The 22,667-nt window shown below is 39.2% G+C and overlaps 1 protein-coding gene across 4 annotated transcripts in view; it reads right to left on the bottom strand.

The window, feature by feature from the left end:
• The window catches only part of LOC102838260 (dystrophin-like), a 3,237,302-nt gene that overhangs the window by 438,141 nt on the left and 2,776,494 nt on the right, over positions 1-22,667 (bottom strand). For all 4 annotated transcript variants that reach the window (XM_006870143.1, XM_006870144.1, XM_006870145.1 and 1 more), the window contains one exon: positions 19,115-19,261. In XM_006870143.1, the coding sequence (XP_006870205.1) occupies positions 19,115-19,261 (147 nt within the window). The remainder of the gene's footprint in view (positions 1-19,114; positions 19,262-22,667) is intronic.

Genomic DNA, 22,667 nt, shown 5'->3' on the forward strand with positions numbered 1-22,667 from the left:
GCTGACCTTAAGGTTCGCAGCCCGATTCGTAACCACTACGCTACCAGACCAGAAAAGTTTGGTAAAGACAAATTTAAGGGGCTTTAACACTTCTATGACTGAATTATGTTCTGCTTTGAATTTCTGTTAATATATGTTTCTGTAAAGGAACACATTCTGAAATCAAGAAAAACATTTTGTTTGGAGGGAAAATAAGGATTTGGATATAATTATGTGGGCCACGTATGTCCCAAGTGGACTTTGGTGGTAGGACTGATGGGGTGAGCCTCGTTTCTTCAGGTTCATGCAGGTGGTAGCATGCACTACAGCTGGGATAGCAGCTTGCCAAGAAACCTGAGAGGCTGAAAATGTTGGTGAGTGATATGCCCCATGGGTCATAAAAGGGTTAAGTCAGGCATTCTGTTATTAGCTGCTGATAACATTTAACTAACATATCATCTACAATCAAAATGTTGTTTCAATTAGCTGGTAGCCCCAGGATCACATAGTTCTTGCCTTGGTGAGTATATAAAAAAAGTTTGGAGAATCTTTGACCTAAAGTGAAGTTTACATTTCTAAATTATGTTGGTTTCTTAACTGTCAACTTAAAGTGTTTCTTTTACATTCAGAATGTGTTTACCCTAATTCCCTACCTCCACGACAGCTCCAATCTGAATTCCTAACCCTGGGAATATTCTTTATCCCTGTTCTCTGGCAGCCTCATGAACCCTGTCAGAATTTCAGTACCCTCTCTAACAATTAAGGCACCCTGGTGGCACAGTGAGCTAAGCATTGGCCTGCTAACCCAAAGGCTGGTGTGGTTCGACCCTACCAGCTGTTGTGCATGAGAAGGATGCAGCAGTCTGCTTCTGCAAACATTGTTGTTGTTATGTGCCGTCGAGTCGGTTCCAACCCACAGCGACACTGTACAGGGTTTCTGAGGCTGTAAATCCTTACAGGAGCAGAAAGCCTCATCTTTCTCCCATGGAACAGCTGGTAGTTTTGAACTGTTAACCTTAAGGTTCGCAGCCTGATTTGTAACCACTACACTACCAGAGCTCCTTCTGCAAAGATTACAGCCTTGGGAATTTTATGGGACACTTCTCATCTGTCCTATGGGGTCACTGTAAGCACTGTGAGTAGGTTGTTTTTGTCCCTCTAGTAATTAATTACAGGAGTAATCATGCATTCCTCAACTCCTAGTCTAGATTTTCAGTGGCCACATTTCTGTTGCTGAAGCTGGCATAAAAGCAGGAGCAATTAGTCTGTTAAAGAGAAAACACACATTCCGAAAGTCTGTAAAAAATATTTCTGCTCATTCAAATAGAAATCATTTAGAACTCTAAAATATTTCAATTTAAATGGTCTGAAATCATCAATGTTCTTTCAGGTTGAAAGAAAATTTTACATAAAAGAACTCCACCCCACCCCACCCCCACTCCCACCAGTTTACTTGGTTAGATAAGGTAACACTCATCTTAGTGAAATTGTTTGTTTCCATATGGAAAAAGTTAGAAGAAGGATTGAGGCAAATATTTACTGACTTCTCCTTTCCCCTAATTAAATGAACTTGATCTGTTTCATGGTTGTTCTTGTTAGCTGCTATTGCGTCAGCCCAGATTCATGGTGACCCCATGCTGCCTGGTCCTTTGCCATCCCCATGATCAGCTGTGGATTGGACCATTGTGTTCCACAGGATTGTCATTGATTTTTTTTTAGAGAAGTAGACTGCCAGACCTTTCTTCCTTGTTCATCTTAGTCTGGAAGCTCTGCTGAATCCTGTTCAGCATCATACCAACACACAAGCCTCCACTGACAGATGGGTGGTAGCTATGCAGGAGATGAACTGAATGGCAATGAAATTGGGGTCTATCTCAAGGAAAGCCAAAAAGTCTATCATTGAATCACTACTGCCTCCCATCTCATTTGCTTAGAAGCTATTTAGTTTATTTCTACTACCTGGACCACAAGGTTGTTTGAATTGCAAAGTTGGCAGTTCAAACTCATTATTCCCTCCTTGGAAACCCTATACAGGGTTGCTATGAGTCAGAACTGACTCGGTGGCACTTAACATTAATCCTCCCTGTTGGAGTCCTGGCGTGGCGCAGTGTGTTAATGCGCCAGACTGCAAAGCCGTTTGAACTGCAAGGTCAACAGTTCAAGCTCACCAGCTGCTCCTCGGAAACCCTATACAGGGTTGCTATGGGTCGGAACCAACTCGATGGCACTTCACAACAACAACAACAACATCGACTCGATGGCACCTAACAACAACAACAAATGGAGTCCTGGTGTGGCGTTGTAGGATAAGCATCGGGCTGCTAATCATAAGGTCGTTGGTTCAAACCACTAGCCGCTTCTCAGAAACCCCCTACAGAATTGCTGTGAGTCAGAACCTACTCAACGGCACTTAACAATCACCTTTCCTGTCCTAAATTCCATATGCCAGTCATTCCGATTTTTAGCTACCTCCAAATATGTCAGATTTTTCTGCATCTCTGTTGTTGCTAAGTCATTTCCAACTCATGGTGACCGTTTTGGAAGTGGGACATCAGGCCTGTCTTCCAAGGCTCCTCTGGTTGGATTCAAACCACCCACCTTACAGCTAATAGTTAAGTGCTTGTTAGTTTGTGCCTCTGTTTATGCTGCCCCTGCTTCCTTGAAAGCCCTCCTGCTTTTCTTCTCTACGTCATGTGCAGTTCCAAGCTCAAATGTCACCTCCAGGCCAAAATTAATTGTTAACTCTTCTGCATGCTCATATTGCATTTTAAAATGCTTAAGTCTCTATAATTGTTTGTCTTTTGTATATCACCGTTGAGGAGATGGCTGGGTTATGCATCTCTTTGTTCCTATTTCCAAGCAGAGCATGTCTAGCATAAATGTAGTTTCGTAAGTAACTTAATTTCAGGCAAAAGTGAGTTCCAAACAAAAGGATTAGCCAAACAGCACTGGAATCCAGATACAGTGCTGTAAATTAAGCACCAGACTGCAAGGTTGGTTTGAACCATAAGGTTGAAGGTTCAAACTCACCATCAGCAACCCTATACAACAACAAGCACTATAGGATAAGCACTGGACAGGGTTACATTGAACTGCAAGGTTGGCAGTTCAAATCCACCAGCTGCTCCTCAGAAACCCTATACAGGGTCGCTATGGGTAGGAGCTGACTCAACAGAACTTTGTTGTTTTGTTTAGTACAGTTAATATACCTGCTTGCTTTGCATATTTAATATAATTCATAGAAAGTAGGAGGCTAACAAATGGTATTTGTTTTTTATTGTGTGGCTAAGGTCTCAATTTAAGTTAAGTAATTCAGATAAAGGTCGCAACATAGTGGAATGTGCAGTATATCTTATAGGGACTTAAAGAACACTCACACGGTAAACATTTCTAGGGTTACTAATCCAGACATCTCTAAGTGTTTGGGGAGGTGTTCTGTTGACATCTATCCCAGCAAGACCCAGAAGGCCTCTGTGAGAAGGCCTAAGGAAAGAATGTACTACACACTACATGCTTTACCCACTGAGAAAGTCTCAGACAGCTAGAAGAAGAGTGGATTTTGAGGACATTATTATGTCTGCCATTTGGATTTATTTATCCTCTGGTCGTCATGTCTAAGTTCTATAGCTTGTAAATAAGAATGATCAGATGGACCATGTGCCAGATGGGATGCTTTTTTGCTGCTGGTAACAGAAAACCCAACACAAAATAACTTGAGCAATATGAAGTTTGATTTCTTAACTGCTGCTTCCATGAATGTTGATAGCGGATCCAAGCAAAATGAAGTCTTTGATAACTTCAGTATTTTCTCCATTTATATGGATACTATTTACTGGTCCAGTGGTGAGAAATTTTGTTTTCTTTACATTGAGATGCAACCCAAACCAAGGCTGTGGTCTTTGATCTTCATCAGTAAGTAGTTTAAGTCCTCTTCGCTTTCAGCAAGCAAGGTTGTATCATCTGCATATGGCAGGTTGTTAATGAGTCTTCCTCCAATGCTGAAGCCACATTCTTCTTCATATAATTCACCACAGTACAAGAAACTGACAGATGAGTAATAACTCCCAGGTCCATTCTGTCTATTAACAAAGAAGTATCATGCCCTGTGTAGGAGCCGAAAGGATGGGAAAAGACTAGAGGGAACCGAATCAGCATCTAATCTGCCCAGCCGCAAAAGGAGGTCAGCATCCATGAAGAAGAAGAGAGTTTGAACAAGCATATTTAGCAGACTGGCAGCAAGTAGCAGCCAGTAAGGGAAAAGGTGACTCTGAAAGGAAAATTCTATGCATGCACAGACATATATTGAGAACCATGATGAATGAAGGATTGAGTTCAAAGAAGCTGTTAGAATTCCCAAGTGCAGCACAGCTACAATAGCCATAACCCCATCAAGAACTTTATTACCTCTAAAGTTTAAGTGTTTCATAGGAAAACTAGGCCTGAGAATCGGAGACACTAACTTGTGTGTAGCAATTGAAAATCTTTTTATGTTTGCTAAGTGACACATATAGTAATCCACCCACACTTCAGCTTTCTGTTACAAAAAGAAAGTGCATTAAGAGGTAGTTCAGTAAATATTTATGGATGGAAATGGAGGTGAATATTTAGAAAGGCTAAATCAAACTGAGATAATAACGAAATGTAAGCTATAATTCAGAGGAAAGGAATGTTAGAAGAAGGGAGGGGGAATGAAACTGAGGAACTATGCTCTCAGATCTGTTTTTCCTGCCAGTATAGGCAGCTGCTGGTAGAAATTGTTCCATTAACCTGGAAGCCTGTTCAACTTTAACAAAAGGATGTGCATGGGATGTATTAGTTGAAAATAAAAAACAGTAAAATATTTTCACAGAAGACATGTATATACAACCAGGAGATACCATATACAAAATTTGAAAATGTTATTGTTGTTGTGAAGTGCCGTCAAATCGGTTCCGACCCATAGTGATGCTGTATAGGGTTTCCAAGGAGCAGCTCGTGAGCTTGAACCGCCGACCTTGCTGTTCAAACGACTTTGCAGTTTGGCGCATTAACCCACAGCACCACACCAGGACCATGTTTTAAAGGATCAGAACGGGCTTTTTTCCCAAATCTGAAAGAAATTTGGTTTCATTTTATTCAGCACATATTTCTTGGATTTTGTTCTTGTTAAATGCCATCGAGTCAATTCCAACTCATAGCAACCCTCTACAGGGTTTCTGAGGCGCATCTGGTGGGTTTGAACTGCCGACCTTGTGGTTGGTAGTCCAATGCTGATCCTAAGCACTAAACCAGAAGTCCATATTTAGTGGTAGCAATAACGTATCAATAAGTTATAGAAAGCCAGAACAGTGCCTCTCTTCTTATCACCCAGCAGGGCTGAAAGGATTACATTCTTTTTAGGAAGGAAGAACAAATAATAAAAGATACGGCATAATCAAATTCAGAAAAGTTTAGAATGCTTTCATTGAGATGAACTGCAGTTCTAATAATAAAACTTAACATTTTTATAGTGTTTAATAGTTTCCAAAGCACTTTCCCAGAACTTATCACATTGTTTCACATGGACCTTGTAAGACAGGTTGGATTTGGCTACGTAATTCCCTTTTAACATGTTTTAGAATATAGATCATGCCCTTTTCAGGATAAAAGTAAAGAACCTCTGAAAAGAATATAGAGCAAGTTTTTGGTCCTGGTGCCATTATTAACTGACTGTATGAACTCTAACGTATCATGTGATGCCTCTGGAAAACCAAAGGGTTGGACTTCTGGACTTCCAGAATTAAAATCCTCAGAATCAATGGGTGGTAACAAGTTAAACAGGCTGTATTCATGCACCGTGTCTAAAATGAAACATATGCACAGCAGTCCATTGACCATTAAATGATAGCAGTATTAAAAATAATTAAATAGAGCCTCCTAAAGAATGATTGCTGAAGTGTAAAAGCTAAGAAATTAAAAAATTCAGCAATCAAAAGTGGATGCTTTTGAAGCAATGAAACAGATTCTTGAAATATTCAGCTGTTTTTAAGCAGATTTAGCAACTGAACTATTGGCTAATTAATACCTTTCTCCTGGTGTGGCGCTGTAAGATTAGCACTGGACTGCAAACAACAAGGTCAGCAGTTCAAACCCACCAGCTGCTCCTTGGAAATCCTACACAGGATCGCTAGGGGTCGGAACCGACTCGATGGCACTTAACAACAATAACAACAACACATAACCTTGGATTTGGCGCTCATAAAGATTCTTCTGTCATTGATTAACTTGGAGGCTTATCTAACTTGATCTCAAAGGCTAGGTAAGAAATATGACTAGGTAAAAGGTACTACATAATCACTGCAAGTCAATTACTGCTGCTGTGAAGGGAAAAAAAAATTCCATGCAGTTCCCTGGGTTACAAATGAGATCAGCTTCTAAATGGGTCATTACGTGGAATTTGTAGGTAACTGGAACAGGAATTTTTGTTGTTTTGTTAGATGCCCTAGGACTCCCAGGCACAACAGAATGAAAAACCAATCCTACACCATCCTCCCCAACGTTATGCGTGAACTCACTGTTGCAGCCACAGTGTCAATTCATCTCATTAGAGGTCTTCCACTTCTTTGCTGACCCTTTATTTTACCAAACAAGATGTCCTGTTACATGGATGGGCGGCCCCTGACACCATCTGGGCTTCTAAGGAGCATTCTGACTGTACTCCCAACACAGATTTGTTTGTTCTCAGGAAGTCTATGGTCCTTTCATTATTCTTCTTTGCCAACACCATAATTCAAATGCATCAGTTCTTTTTAGGTCTTCCTTATTGTCCAGTTTTTACATGCATAAGAGATGAATGAAAATACCATGCCTTGGGGAAGGCTCACCTTAGTCCTTCAACTGATATCTTTGCTCTTCAACACTCTAAAAAGTCCTTTTGCAGCAGATTTGCCAAATGCAAAGATGTAGCCTGCTTTCTTGACTGCTGCTTCCATGATCATTGATTGTGGACCCAAGTAAAATGAAATCCTTGTGAGGATTTTTTTTTCTTCTTCACATTAAATTGTAACCTATACTGAAGGCTGTGGTCTTTGATCTTCATCAGTGTTTCAAGTCCTTTTTCCTTTTAGCAAGCAAGATTGGGTTATCTGCATATCGAAGATTGTTACTGAACCTTCCTCCAGTCCTGATGCCACATTCTTCATGTAGTCCAGCATCTAGGATTATTTGCTCAGCATACAGATTGAATAAGTCTGGTGAAAGAATACAACCCTGGTACACACCTTTCCTGATTTCAAACCATTCATTATCTCCTTGTTCTGTAAGAAAAACTGCTTCTTGGTCTGTGTTCAGGTTCTGCATGAGCACAATTAAGTGTTCTGGAATTTTCATTTTTCTCAATGTTATCCATACTTTGTCATGATTCACACAGTCAAATGCCTTTGCACAGTAAATAAAACACAGTAGACATCTTTCTGGTATTCTCTCCTTTCAGCCAAGATCCACCTGACATCAGCATGATACATACCCCTTGTTCCACATCCTCTTCTGAATCTAGCTTCCATTTCTGGCAGCTCCTTGTTGATCTATTGCTGGAATGGTTTTTAAATTATCTTCAGCAATATTTTACTTGTGTGTAATATTAATGATATTGTTTGATAATTTCCACACTCCGTAGGATCACCTTTCTTTCTTTTTTTTCTAAAATGTTTTATTGTGAATTATATGGTAGTTTACATGGGAGAACATTAGTTTTACATTCATTCTATCGTATATCGTTTCATTGCCATGGTTACAATCCCCTCCATGCATCATCAACCAACCAAAGGGTAGACTCTGCAAGCCTGCACCCTACACTACTCCCCCATGGTGATGTTTCTGACTATTCCTTTCTCTCCCCCTCCAGTTTCTATTTTATAGGGTCACCTTTCTTTGGAATGGGCACAACTATGGATCTCTTTCAAACTTCTTGGCATAGACCAGTGAGTGCATCAGTTTGTTGGCGTATTTCAGTTCCTGGAGACTTGGTTTTTGCTAATACCTTTTCAGTGCAAGTTGGACTTCTTCCTTCAACACCTCTGATTCTTGATCATATGCTACCTCCTGAAATAGTTGAATGATGGCCAATTATTTTTGGTACAGTGACTCTGTGCATTACTTCCATCTTTTTTTGATGCTTCCTGCATTAGGCAAATTTGTTGTACAAGACCTCTTTAAAGTGTTGAAGAACAAAATTGTCAATTTGAGAGCTAAGGAGTGCCTGACCCAAGCCATGGTATTTTCAATAACTGCATATGCATGTGAAAGCTGGACAGTGAATAAGGAAGACCGTAGAAGAATTGAGGCTTTTGAGTTGTGGTGTTAGAGGAGAATATTAAAAGTACCATTGACTGCCAAAAGAACAAACCAATCTGTTTTGGAAGAAGTACAGCCAGAATTCTCCTTGAATGCCAGACTTCGTCTCTCATACTTCAGACATATTGTCAGGAGAGACCAGTCCCTGGAGAAGGATATCATGTTTGGTAAAATAGACGGTCAGAGAAAAAAGAGGAAGACCCCCAACAAAATGGATTGGCACAGTGGTGAGCTCCAATGTTGCAACAATTGTGAGGTTGGCCCAGGATCGGGCACTATTTCCTTCTGTTGTGCATAGGGTGACTGTGAGTCAGAAGTGACTAGAGGGTACCTAACAACAACAGGAAAGAATCATCTAAGAGGAATAGCTGTAGCAGTGACCAGCAGTGACAACTGTTGCCTCTAGTCAAAGTGAAACATCATAATTTACGGCAGTGCGTAAAGTTCACAGAAATATCTTGCCTCAGTAACCAAACTAAAGTCACTGCTGTTGGATTGATTCTGACACATAGGAAGTCTATAGAGGGTTCCAGAGACTGTAAATCTTTTTGGGAGCAGACAGTCTTATTTTAATCCAGTAGAGAAGCTGGCAAATTTGAACTGCTGACTTTGTGGTTAGCAGCCTAATGCATATCCCACATTGCCACCAGGATTCCTTTGTGCTATTGTTGTTAAGGACCTTCAAGTATGTTCTGACGCATAGTGACCCTATATAGGATTTCCAAGGAATAGCTGCTTAGCAGTCAAGTTTCAATTAGCAGTCTCGTGCTTATCCTACAGTGCAACACCAGGACTACAGGGTTCCTTTGATGATGATGGTATATAGGGTTCCTGAAAAATGGCTGGTGGAGTTTTAATCCTTAATAATTCAGGCTCTGGGTGGGTTAAATGCTATTTCTGAGATCGTGGTCTGAGAATCATAGACTCATCATGTTTCAATTTACGTTTCCCAAACTCTTGATCCAGGTTATTTTTGACAAATTAATAAATGTGAATGGGAAGTTAGCCTTTTTGTTAAAAGTCTGAATGTGTATATGAAGAGGAAATGTTGTCACATCAATCCAACTTTACATCAGAGAGAAGTCATTTGGACACATTATCACCAGCTTTGTCACCTCTAAGTTATCTAACCTCGAAGTTCTTCATGTTTCTCATCTGTAAAATGAGGATGAAGATAGCATCTCCCTCACAGGTAATTAGGAAGACTTCAAAGTGTTAGTATGTGTACAAGTGTCCAGAATCATGAGGAGTCCTGGTGTGGTACTGTAGGAGAATGCACTAGGTCTCAAGGTCAGTGATTCAAACTCACCAGCCACTCCTTGTAAACTCTAGACAGGGTTGTTATGAGTCGAAACAGACTCCACAGCACTTAACAACAAGCAATAATAGACAAGTGTTTGGTCTTAATTTCAGTAATGTGTAATGCTCACTATAATACATTTTTCTCAATCTGATATTGTGCAAACTGCATTGGCCAAATAAAGCATGGTCATATAAAAAGCTGAATTTTTGATATAATAATTTCATAATTATATTTCCTCTTTTGTAAGTTAGTGCATTCAGTGAAGAGAGAATTTATATCAAAGAGAATTATCTTAAAGATATTATGGAATTAAAAAAACATAAAGAAAATAGAGGGAATAGAAGCAAATACTGTTGAATAATGAAATATGCAGGGGATTGTAATCATTACAATGAAACAAATATGATAGGATGAATGTAAAACTGATATTCCCCCATGTAAACTATCACTCAATTCACATTTGAAACTTAAAAAATAAAAAAGATAAAGAAATCTATTTTTTTAAACCATTGTCACGGAGGAATGGATTCCTACTGGTATCAACCCTATTGTCCCACAGCATTTCCCAGGCTGTAAATCTTTATAAAAGCAGATGGTCACATCTTTCTCCTGTGGAGCAACTGGTGGGTTGAAATTGCCCACCTTTTGGTTATCCTCCAAGTGCTTTAGTCACTGCACCACCAGGACCCCTACAGAGTTGGTTTTGACTCATAGCAACCTTGTATAGGGTTTCTGGGGAATAGCTGGTGAGTTTGAACCACTGAGTTGTGATTCAAGCTGACCTTGAGGTCGAGTGCTTGTCCTAAGGCATTACACCAGGACTCCAAAAAAACCCTGGTGGTGGTGGTTGTGTGCTGTGGAGTCGGTTTCGACTCATAGAGCCACTGTACAAGGTTTCTGAGGCTGTAACTCATTACGGGAGCAGAAAGCCTCATCTTTCTCCAGTGGAACTGCTGGCAGTTTTGAACTGCTGATCTTGAGGTTAGCAGCCCGATTCGTAACCACTACTTTACTAATTTATGATTCACTTTGTGGTATTCACCCTTAAAAAATAAAGTGCCATGGGCTGCACATAAAACCAACAGATTTGTGTTGGAAGAAGTACAGCCAGAGCGCTCCTTGGAGGCCAAGATGGCCAAACTTCATCTCTCACACTTTGGACATATTGTCAGGAGGTAACAGTCGCTGGAGAAAGATATCACATTTGGTAAGGTGGAGGGTCAGAGAAAAACAGGAAGACCCCCAACGAGATGGATTGGCCAAGTGGCAGCATCGATGGGCTCAAGCGTGACAACAATAGTGAGGTTGGCCCAGGATCAGGCAGTGTTTCATTCTGCTGTGCATAAGGTCGCTATGAGTCGGCATCAACTAGATGGCACCTAACAACAACAACAACTGAATTTAATAAGCTGGTTTTCCATCCTCCCTACAGAGTTGGCTTTAACATTCAGCTTTTCATATGGTCTGAATGGGGGTTATTTCTAGAGGAATGTACAGTGAAGGAGGAAAAGGGGGAGGCTCTGGGTGAAAATGTGAGAACAGCAACTCTTTGAGTGCTGTGCATGACTTAGCCTGGGAACTGGGAGCAGCTGTTGGAATAGTGTTTCACACATAGCAGGACAGTGGGAAAGGCAGTGAGGAAAACAACTCTGGCAAACAAATGCAGAAGGGTGGCTGGGGCAGGGACAAATGGCAACCAGGCAGCGGAGGAAAGAGCTCCAGTTGGAGAGAGGACATTTAGAAGAATGTTAAGGGCTCTTCAGTCAGTTTTGACTCATTAGAGACCTTGTATAGAGTTCAGTGGAGTAGCGGGTGAGTTTGTTCAAACCAGCCATGAGGTCCAGTGCATTATCCTGCAGTGCCACACCAGAAGAATAAAGCAGAGGAATTCCAGGAAAGAGCCAATTTCACTTGCAGAATAAGGGAGCAGGCAAGGTACACATGAACATTACAGCGATTTCAGGGAATGCTGTAGCTCTGTAGGATAAGAACTGGACCGCAAACCACAAGGTCAGCAGTTTAAGTCCACCAGCCACTCCAAGGCAGGAAGACAAGTTCTTCTGCTAGTGCAAAGATTTAAAAGTCTCAGAAACTCTACACAGGGTCGCTGTGGCAGACTTAACAACGACAATGGCAACGTTAAACACCCATAACTATAGGCATATTTCTGACAGGAAATTAGAGCTACCAGGACACAAAATATAGATCCATAAATAAATATTCTGTTTAAGCACACTTAGCAGAAACATATTACATTTTAATAGAAAAGAGTCCTGGTATGGTGTTGTAGGTTCATAGTTGAAAATTCACCAGCTGCTCTTCAGAAACCCTATACAAGGTCACTATGAGTTGGAACCCACTCGATGGCACTTCACAACAACAACATAGTAAGTAGCTTCAGAACTAGTAAAACTAGTTTTTGATGAAAATAAAATTATTTTCATTTACTTTACAAAATGTCTGCAAAACATTCATATGTCTTTCACGCTCTTTAAGTCACATATATATATCTTTGACTTCTAAAGACTTCATTCTCTTTTCACACCTCATATTTTGGAGTCCTGGTGTGGCATTGTGGGTTAATGCCCCAGACTGCAAAGCCGTTTGAACTGCAAGGTTGGTGGTTCAAGCTCACCAGTCATTCCTTGGAAACCCTATGCAGGGTCGCTATGGGTCGGACCTGACTCGACGGCACTTATCAACAACAACAACATTATAGTTTTTGAATACAGTGTCCGGAGTTTGTACAATATCAGCTAATGACCTATTTTCCTTTGATATTATTTGTATATGATCTCCAAATCAAGGGAGCAAGAACAAAAACAAATAAACGAGTGCTTCAAAAGCCATTTTAGGACTTCTGCTACTGACTCAGATGGAGTAACAAGGACTACATTTACCCACTTGCATGAAATAACCAGAACGTGAACCCAATATATGTAATGATAGATTGATTATAAGACAATGGACAGCAGGCAAGAAAGGCCAGTGATTGCTGAGTGTCAGAAAACATATGGGGTGAGTCCTAAGATTGTTCTAGTTAATCCCCTTGAGGGACTTTCCAGGCTACAGAACTATAAAGAAGAACCCAGGAAATGGACCGACTCCCTGAGTTGAGGATATGGAGTTGAAAGTCTGGGAAGAATGAGGCAACTAAAGTTATTAAGACAGAAGGACAGAGAAAAGAGAGCTTTACACAGAGAGATTCCTGGAGATCTGTAGGGGTTTTCCCTCAAGTATTGTGCTGAGTACTGATGACTTTACCAAACACAATGGTCACAGTCTTACATCATTCCTTTTCCTCTACAGTCCCTCCATATCCTGATTTCATTTTTTATAAGAGAGAATGGACTTGAAATTTTGATCATTCTTCTTTTGGAGTGCATACACTGGAACATCTGGGTCATGATGGCAATTTCAGTAGCATTCCTCTCGAATAAAGCACAATTAGAGGAAACCACACTGACTGAGGAAAATGTCCTTAAGCTTGACAGAACACCTTTACCTCAGTGTGTAACTATCTTCGGCGTTTAGATTTACATTCTCCTGCTGGAAAGCTTTAAAGGGCCTTGCTCATGTTCTTCTTTTTTACAGAGACGAGGTTAAGCAGAAATGATTGTTCTCTCCTTACTGCAAAGATGTTTTCCTAGAACTTAATTGTCCTTTTTTCATGGGTCATTCTCTTTCTAATATCAACAAATCCTTCTGTGACCTAACCTTTTCTAAAACAAATAACATTCTTCTTTCCTCGTTGTTCTTTTCATTTCCTTTACCTTCAGCTTTTTAAAACCTCCAGTCAGTGGGCACATCATATTAGCTTGTTACAGTTGAAATCTGTTTATATAGGTTGTTGTTGTTAAGTGTCATTGAGTCAGTTCTGACTCATAGGCACCCAGTATACAATACGTTTCCGAGCTGCCGACCTGGCAGTTCGCAGTCCAGTGCTGATCCTACAGCACCACACCAGTATTTTTATATCGGAGCTACCTTTAAAGTTAAGGAGCTCTGGCAGTGTGCTGCTAACCTCAAGGTCAGTTGCTAGAAACTACCAGCAGTTCTGCAGGAGAAAGATGAGGTTTTCTGCTCCTGGAAGGATTTATAGCCTTGGAAACTCTATTCAGGGTCACTATGAGTCAGAAAAGGAGCTCTGGTAGTGTAGTGGTTACGAATCGGGCTGCCAACCTCAGGGTCATCAGTTCGAAACTACCAGTTGTTCCGGGGGAGAAAGATGAGGCTTTCTGCTCCCGTAAAGATTTACAGCCTCAGAAACCCTGTACAGGGTCACTATGAGTTGCAACCGACTCCACAGCACATAACGCCATCACCACCTTTACATTTAGAATGAGTTGTTAAATGCCATCCAGTTGGTTCTAACTAACTCATAGTCACCGTGTACAGGGCTTCAGAGGTGTAGGCTGGTGGGTTTGAACCACTAACCTTACAGTTTGCAGTCCAGTGCTTATCCTACAGCACCCTACTAGGTCTCTTAGCCTCCAAATCTGTCACTATATTTTAAGGTTAATATCCTGTGTTCAGTGATGATGTCGTCATTGTTGTTAAGTGCCGTCGAGTCAGTTCTGACTCATATAGACCCTGTATAGGGTTTCCAATTTCAAAGTTAATATTCCTGAGAATGATTTAAAAAGGGGGTGCACCATGGGAAAAGTGTTTTATATTTGTGTTACCAAAAATAGCTTTGAAGAATGCATTTGTTAACTTCAACACTTTTCAGAGACGGGAAGAAATGGTTAAGGGGTTGTAGTTCAGAAGACACAATTCAGATCTTGATTCTGACAACTGCAAGCTATGTAACTGGGGTTGTGTCACTTAATATGCCTAAGGCTCAGTATCCTTAATTGTAAAAGGAATAAAAATAACACATAAGCATGATGTTGTGAGGATTAAGTGAGATAATGTACATGAAATTCTTTGTAACTGCAAGGAAGGCTGGTATCCTGCACAATAAAAACACTGTTTACATGTTCAAGGAGAAACATCTGTACCAACGTGTCTACCGTGAGTGCTAAAATAGGATTTGATTTCCACAGAGAGTTCAAAATGGGTAATCCAATGACTGTTAGACTTCCACTGAGGGACTTCAACTTGGAGCTCTCTATATATTCTGTTTCTATATACAGAGGAGAAATCGTGACTGAATCTGATGCCGCTGTAGATGATTTACCTATTTCTGCTATTTTGACAGAAATATTAAATACAGCTAAAGAGCAAGCTTGGTTTTCTTTTAAAATCAAAACGAATGAATCATGTAACTAAGTGTAGGATATTCTAATGCCAAATTTGTCATTACCTGGTAGTACAAAACTCGATTACTCCTATCGTATTTTAAATCAAAACACAAATGTTACTACTGTCATCAATCTTCTTTTCACATATATGTACCTGACTTCCTACTGTTATAGCTCTCTATTTCTAGACCTTAGTTTGCCTTAGAGCCAAAGATGAACCTGCACTTGCTTTTTATTATGGTTTTAACAACTGATATAACACTGTATGTGGTAAAAAAGATTTTCCTAGAAATATGATGTCATAACAATGGTGGGATCAAGTTTCCCTCCACAGAGGCTGGATAATGCGTTCATCTCAAATACATTCTTCTAAATGGAAAATTTCCCAGACAGGATGTATGAGTTACTTTTTCCAGTAATGGGGACAAAGTTATTTGCTGTGAACTCCATTACTTTGTTGCCTTTCTGAATAGGACTCACATTTATCATATAGCACAGTGGTTAGCAGAATCAACTTGACTTAGCTTTGTGCAAACCCAAACCTTACATTGGTCAGCTTTCTGCTAAAAAAACATTTCTTATGCATGACTCCATAAGGTCGGGTTTAAAAATAGAAACATAGGAAAGTTGCTATCTTAAGAGCCTATACCACAAAATGATTGAACTGACTTTTGCCTATTTCATATGAGGAGGGTGTGTATATGTGCATAGGGAGATAAGGGGTTTAAAACGTTAGAGTTATGTAAAGAGAAACATGATCCCGATAAGCCACATCTGTATTATGAATATATAGGAAGCAACTTCTTTGTGTCCCCCAGATTTGCAGCTAGAGGATCAAAGGATTGCATAGGAAGTGACCGGTAGATGTTATCCACAATAACCATCTCATTTTACAAGTGAGTAATTAAATCTGAGAGAGTTTAAATGACTTTCCAAAGATAACAAGGCCACATAATAGATGAGCTTAAGTTTGCTCTTACCCACTGCAATCAGTTGATTCTGACTCATGGTGACCTGATAGGACAGAGTCAAACTTTCACATAAGGTTTCTGAGGCTATAAACCTTTATGAAAGCAGAGTACCTCATCTTTTTCCCTCAGAGCAACTAGTGGATTTGAACCTCCAACCTTTCAGTTAGTAACACAACTCTTTACCCACAACTTCACTCTTTAGTTTGATTTAAAATCAAAACACAAATGTTACTACTATCATCAAGTTGATTCCAACTCATGGCAATCCTATATAGGGTTTCTGAGACTGTAAATCTTTATGGGAGCCAAGAGCTTCATCGTTCTTCTGTGAAGCACTTGGTGGGTTTGAACCACTGACCCTGCAGCTAACATTCCTATGTTTATCCCACAGCACCACCAGAGAGCCTTATTTGGATCTTTGTTGTTAATTGCTGTCAAGTTGATTCTAACTCATAGTGACCCCGTATGGGGTTTCCAAGGAGCGACTGGTGGGTTTGAACCTTCAACCTTTGGGTTAGCAGCCCAGTGCTTACATAGTCCAGTGCTTATCCTACAGTACCACACCGGGCCTTAGCTCCTTCGCAGCATCACATGATCTCCTTGCACGTATTTATAACCTGTAGTTCTTATTCATTTCAAAGAATGCATGAAATTCCAACGATTAATACTTCTCATACTTTACCTCTAAACAAATAGTGTAACTAGAATGGATTAGTTAGTATTAATTTTATTTTATGTTTGTATTTTTTCTTTCAGTCAGAATTATTTGGCTTCATTTGCAAATTTACATGCCATAGTCACAAACCTTGTACTTCATTCTGAAAACAAATGTATCTTTCAGCACACCAAAAGAAAATACAAAAGACAGAGTTAAAGAGTGCCTAAATGGAACAAATGGGACCACTGGGTTTTTTTTTTGGGCATTTATTACTTTTCTTATTTTTACTGAAAGTGAAAAATATAGTAAGGATGAAACTAATAGTATTTTAATAGGACATAGAAAGGCATACGTGTGATTGTTTAACTATATTGCTTTGCTCTGGTCCTGCCACTTGTAACAATCGTACAAATATTCCCAAACTATCCATCACAACCAGAATTAAGCTATATGAGCTCTCAAGAGGTCTTGAATTTAGAATTTGTTTTTATTAAAGATCTAGCAATTCTTGATCAGGACTTTCTATCACACTCCTAAATGGACTGCCGATAGGAAAAGCAATATGGCTTATTATTTTTTTCTCTCATTAAAACATTGCAAGAAAATATTTTAAAATCCAGTTTTGACTCAGTTAGCAGTCTGGTGCTTATCCTACAGGACCCAACTCTGTCGTCAAGAACATATTATCTGCATCCTATGAAAGTGAAAAAGGAGAGTAAATTATTCCCCAGTTCTATGTATTTCCAAGAGAAAAACACTGAAACAGAGTGATGAGCCTCTGCTGTTGCCATCCTAGCCTTCTAGGCAAGAAAGCCATTGTAGTTTTTTGTTTTGGAAATGAACTGTAATGAATGAATGGCGGCCATACGCTCAGAAATCCACAAACCTCCAGTACTTCTGGGGTCACCTTGATAGGGATCTGCACTTTGGGAACACACAGACATACTTCTTCCATCACCATGCCTATTTTGTTTTGTTTTGTTTTCTTACTATGAGTCAGGTACTCAATGAAGAACTCTACATGAATGATCTCATTTAATATGACCGCAATCTTGCTACAGATGAGGAAGAACCTGAAGATCAGAGAGAGAGTTAACTGATCTCGAGGTCATTAAGCTAGTAAGATCTGACTTCAAATCCTGTGTACTGTAATAATAATAATAGTAATGACACAGAGAACTAGAATTTATAAAATGTTTACTATGTTACAGGTACTATTCCAAGCATTTACAAAAATTTTGACTGATCCACCCTAACAATAAACCAGTGTTGTGGAGATTTTTATTATCAAGATGTTTTATTGTTTTATGTTTAGATGAAGTCCTGAGCTCAAGAAAGTTTAAATAATTAGCTCAGGGAGGCTGTGTAGTTCTCTAAGATGTTCTTTCTTCAAACTGTTACTATTAACATTTGTTTTTACTAAGAATTGAAATGTAAAGACAAATAAAGATTTCAAGCAATAGTAGTACAAAGTAACTATGCCAGCAATTCAGCATTGCATTCCATGTTTATTGTAATGTCTGACTTTCAGCCATTTACAGAAACGAATATTAGATTTGAAACCTTGCTACAGATGTAAGGGTAAACGATAAAGTGTTGCTACTAAGGTTCCAATTCATACATGCACAGGTTTATTTTAAATAAAACATGCTTAAATATGTCTGTACAATTAGTGTGGCTGAAGACAAGTTTTCTCAGTAATACACTTGTCTTAGTTTCATTAGGGCGTCTTCAAACAAACAGGATATTAACAAGCAGTATCACAGGAGAAAGAGTTGCTCATTTTATCGGCCTTTGAAGCCAAATAAGAACTAATGAAGATAATTTTATGGAATGAATAATAATCAGGTTTGAGTCTTGAATTTACCAATAGGTTCCACAGGGCAAGGTGCAATCAAAACAGTGACTTCCAAGGGGATCTGTCGGGCCAGTTAAATTCAAGGCAGAGAAGTCAGCTTAGAAGGTTATGGAGACTCCTGGCACTTTTTGAACCCCAAAGGAGAACTCTTGATAGATTTTCTCAAAGGATATAAGGCGATCATGGAGACTTATTAAGAAGAAGTTTTTAAAAGATTAAAAACTGCACTGATGAGAAGAAAAAAAAAGCCATAAAAGTTGCACTGAAGAAATTGTTTTCATTACCATGATGCATTCTCTGGGGGTAACAAGGATCCCATTGCCCTACAGGAATTTATTGTTAATCCTTACCCCATCAAGCCTACATTCCTATATTGGCCCCTCAGACTTCTTTTTGTTCCCCAAATTCGAAATACATTTAAAATGAACACAATCTGAGTCCCTTGAAAATGCTCAAACTGCCATATTTACGTGGTGTAAATCAAAGAACACAGAATTCCTCAGGGAAGGGTCAGAAAGATGGAAACATTACCTTCAGAAGTGTGTATTTCCAGATGGAGCATATGTTGAAATTTTTATCTAATAAAAGTGTCTATGATTTTTTATGGCTTTACTTTTTGACTTACCTTCATGTATACAGATTTATTAAACAGTTTAAAATGTCATAAACTCACAAAATATAATCATAAGCACCAAACAGAGATATTACTTTCATTGCCACTCCCAAAGAAGCTTTATCTGTATATTCTTTTATTGCCACTAGGAGCAATAATGCTTATAATGAGCCTACCTGCAGAAGCTTCCATCTGGTGTTCAGGTCTTCCAGAGTGTTGAGGTTATATGGTGAGAGCTGAATGCCCAGTGTGGTGAGCTGGCGAGCAAGGTCATTGACGTGGTTTACATTGTCTTTAAGTGGTGCCATTTCTCCTCGAAGTGCCTGTGTGAAACAGTCAAGGGAATATTGGAAGATGAGAACACTTAAAACAAAGAAATGTACATACATGGGAGCTGCAAGTGATCATATTTGATTTAGTGTTCCGTGTCAATAGTGGTATTTCAGCAATGAAGGTTAATGAATGCATTATGTTTAGAAAAGTGGAGGGTCAGCAAAAAAGGGGAAGACTGACAATTAGATGGATTGACATAGTGGCAGCAGCAATGGGCTCAAATGCAGTAATTGAGAAGCTGATGCAGAACTGGGCAGTGTTTCGTTCTGTTGTGCATAGGGTTGCTATGAGTCAGACTGACTAAACAGCACCTAACAATGACACAAGCACTAGACTGCTAACCATAATTCTATAGCTCAAATCTACCAGCTGCTCCGCATTAGAAAGATGAGGCTTTCTGCTTCCATAAAGATTTACAGCCGGAAATCCCATACAGGGTCATTAGAGTCTGAATCAGCCTGATGGCATTGGTTTGATTTTGATTTAGTATTAATTGAGCACTTCCTAGGTGCTTAATGCACACAGGCTTATTCACACAAAAGCCAGTTGGTGTTGAGTTGATTTTGACACATGCATCGCAGTAGAACTGTGCTCCATAGGATTATCAAGGACTGATATTTGGAAGTAGATTGCCAGGTCTTTCTTTCGAGGTGCCTCTGGGTGCACTTAAACCTGCAACATTTCAGTGAGCAGCTGAGTGTGTTGACTGTTTGCATGAATTCATTGCTACACAGCCACCTTAAGAGGTTGAAAGTTGGAGAATTCTCACTTTACAATTGAGAAAACTAACTTCAAAGGTTAAACTTTTCTCAGAGTCCCACAGGTAATCACTGACTCAGTGGACTCGGGATTCATACTCAGATTTTTTGGCTTCCAAAGCACTAGATTGTACACCTCTCTGAAAACATTCCGGATTGTTAAAGTTCTAGTGAAAAATAAAGAACTGGTAGATTCTAAATTCTATGCATTTCACAACCAGCAACAGATCTTTATTTTATAATAACAAGCTATACTCAATCATAAACTATTGCGTTCAAATGCTGTACCAAGCCTATAATAAATAGTTTCATTTATTGAGTAGGGTATTTTGTCAAGTCCCAAGAATGACTTCTTGGACTCCTGGCATTTTAGTCCTTGTAGCAATGACTTACGAAGGCTCCTCTGGGGCTTTTTGCCCATCTCTCAAGTGCTAGAGCAGGAGTCTCTGATGTAATACATCATGACAATCTATTGAGCAGTAGAACCTTATGAAGATACAGGAAGGATATTACCATGCATCATAGCCACCCGATTGAGGTGACATTTATGGATCTTTAACATGATGCATGATGTCCAAATGTTCAAATGAGCAATTTCTAAGGGACAAATTCCCTCACTTAGGAGAACAGTTTGTGTAATGTAATGTCTGTGTACAAGGACAGCATCATTTACTTAGCTATACATGTTGTTTTGACTTGCTTGATTTGGGCTGGTGTTATTCCTCTGTTTGTTTAACTATGTTGATAAAACCACTGTTTACCCTGACCTCATCTGTACCCCTCCTATCATCTCCCACTCCTAACAGAAGGGGCCAGTATGCACATTCTGGTAAGAATGGTGTTTTCCTCTCAAATCAACTTGCATATTTCACAAGATGTATGGAGTAAAAGACATATATTTCTTAGATTTCTCAAGACATCGTGATAATCACTCCATTGAATTTATAGTGAAAAGTAGTCATTAAAATCTAATATTAAAAAAAAAATCATCAAGTTTCTTGTAGAGGTAATGAGAATGTTCTGGAATGTAATAAGAATTTTCTGGAATTAGTAGTGACCAACCTGGAAATATATTAAAAAACAGTGAATCGTATTCTTTAATTTTGTCATATGAATTATAGATCAATAAAACATAAACATGAAAATATTTTTTAAAACCTGATCACACTTACGCAAAAAATTATATGGGAAGTATTGACTTTATTTAATTTCATGTCCACAGAATATCAATAGAATCTGTCAAACTAAGAAAGTTTTACGTGTTGCTGTTCTTAAGTGCCATCAAGTTGCTTCCTGTATAGGGTTTATGAGGAGCAATTGGAGAGTTCGAATAAGCGAATTTGAGATTAGGAGTCCAGTGCCTATCCTACAGCTCCATACCAGGACTCCAAGACAGTTTTTCATAGGTAAAAGTAAATATTATTATTCTATTTCCATTTGTTGTACTGTGGTGGGTTGTTTCTTGTGATACTGGAAGCTATGCCAGGGGTATTTTAAATATCAGTAGGGTACAGTCATGTTTACAGGTTTCAGCTGAGCTTCTAGACTAAGAAAGACTAGGAGGAAGAAGAGGCAGATTATTTCTGAATGTTTAACCACTGAAAACCTTATGAATAGTTGTGACACACCCTCAGCACCAGAATATTGAATATTGAAACATGATGAATAGCACCAGATTATTGTCAGATAGAGTGCTGGAAAATGAGCTCCTCAGGTTGGAAGGCACGATGGTGGAAGAGCTGCCTCTTCAAAATAGACTTGAGTGTGATTATGGAAATGGAGTAAAACCTACAGGATCTTCATTTGCTGATGGGGTATAACTCAAACTAATGGTTGGGGTTTGGTGTCTACTTGAATAGTCCAGGATATCCAGAGGTTTAGAAGTTGGGATGTTCTTATTTCTATGGTGATAAAACCTAATACAGGCTTAGTTAGCTCTATGATGAGCGGCTGTGAGCAGCCAATCAACTGAAGGGATGCTTTCTTGGGAGTGTGACCTGCTCTCAATATAATGTACACATGGGAGGGACTTTCTCTCTCTTCTGGGGACCTGGAACTCTGCGATTGTAAGCTCTTTCCTTGATGGGGCATAACTCAAAGTGAGGAGAAACAGCCGTAAATATCCATTAATAATTGGAACATGGAATGTATGAAGTACAAATCCAGAAAAATTGAATGTTGTCAAAAATGAAATAGAGTGCATAAAGATTGATTTCCTGGGCATCAATGAACTGAAATGGACTGATATTGGCCATTTTGAATCTGACAATCACATGGTTTACTATAACAGAAATGACAAATTGAAGAGGAATGGCATCACATTCATCTTCAAAAGGAACATTTCAAAATCTATCTGGAAGTATAATGCTGTCTGTGATAGGATAATATCCATACACCTACAAAGCAGAGCAGTCAATAGCACCATTATTCAAATTTACAGACCAATCACTAAAGCCAGTGATGATGAAACTGAAGAATTCTACCAACTTCTTCAGTCTGAAATTGATCAAATATGTACTCAAGATGTATTGATAATTACTGACGATTAGAATGCAAAGGTTGGAAACAAAGAGGAAGGATCAGGAGTTGGAAAATATGGTGTTGGTGATAGAAAAGACCTTGTAGATTGCATGATAGA

Source organism: Chrysochloris asiatica, unplaced genomic scaffold, assembly GCF_000296735.1.
Source record: "Chrysochloris asiatica unplaced genomic scaffold, ChrAsi1.0 scaffold00139, whole genome shotgun sequence".
Taxonomy (NCBI): Eukaryota; Metazoa; Chordata; class Mammalia; order Afrosoricida; family Chrysochloridae; genus Chrysochloris; species Chrysochloris asiatica.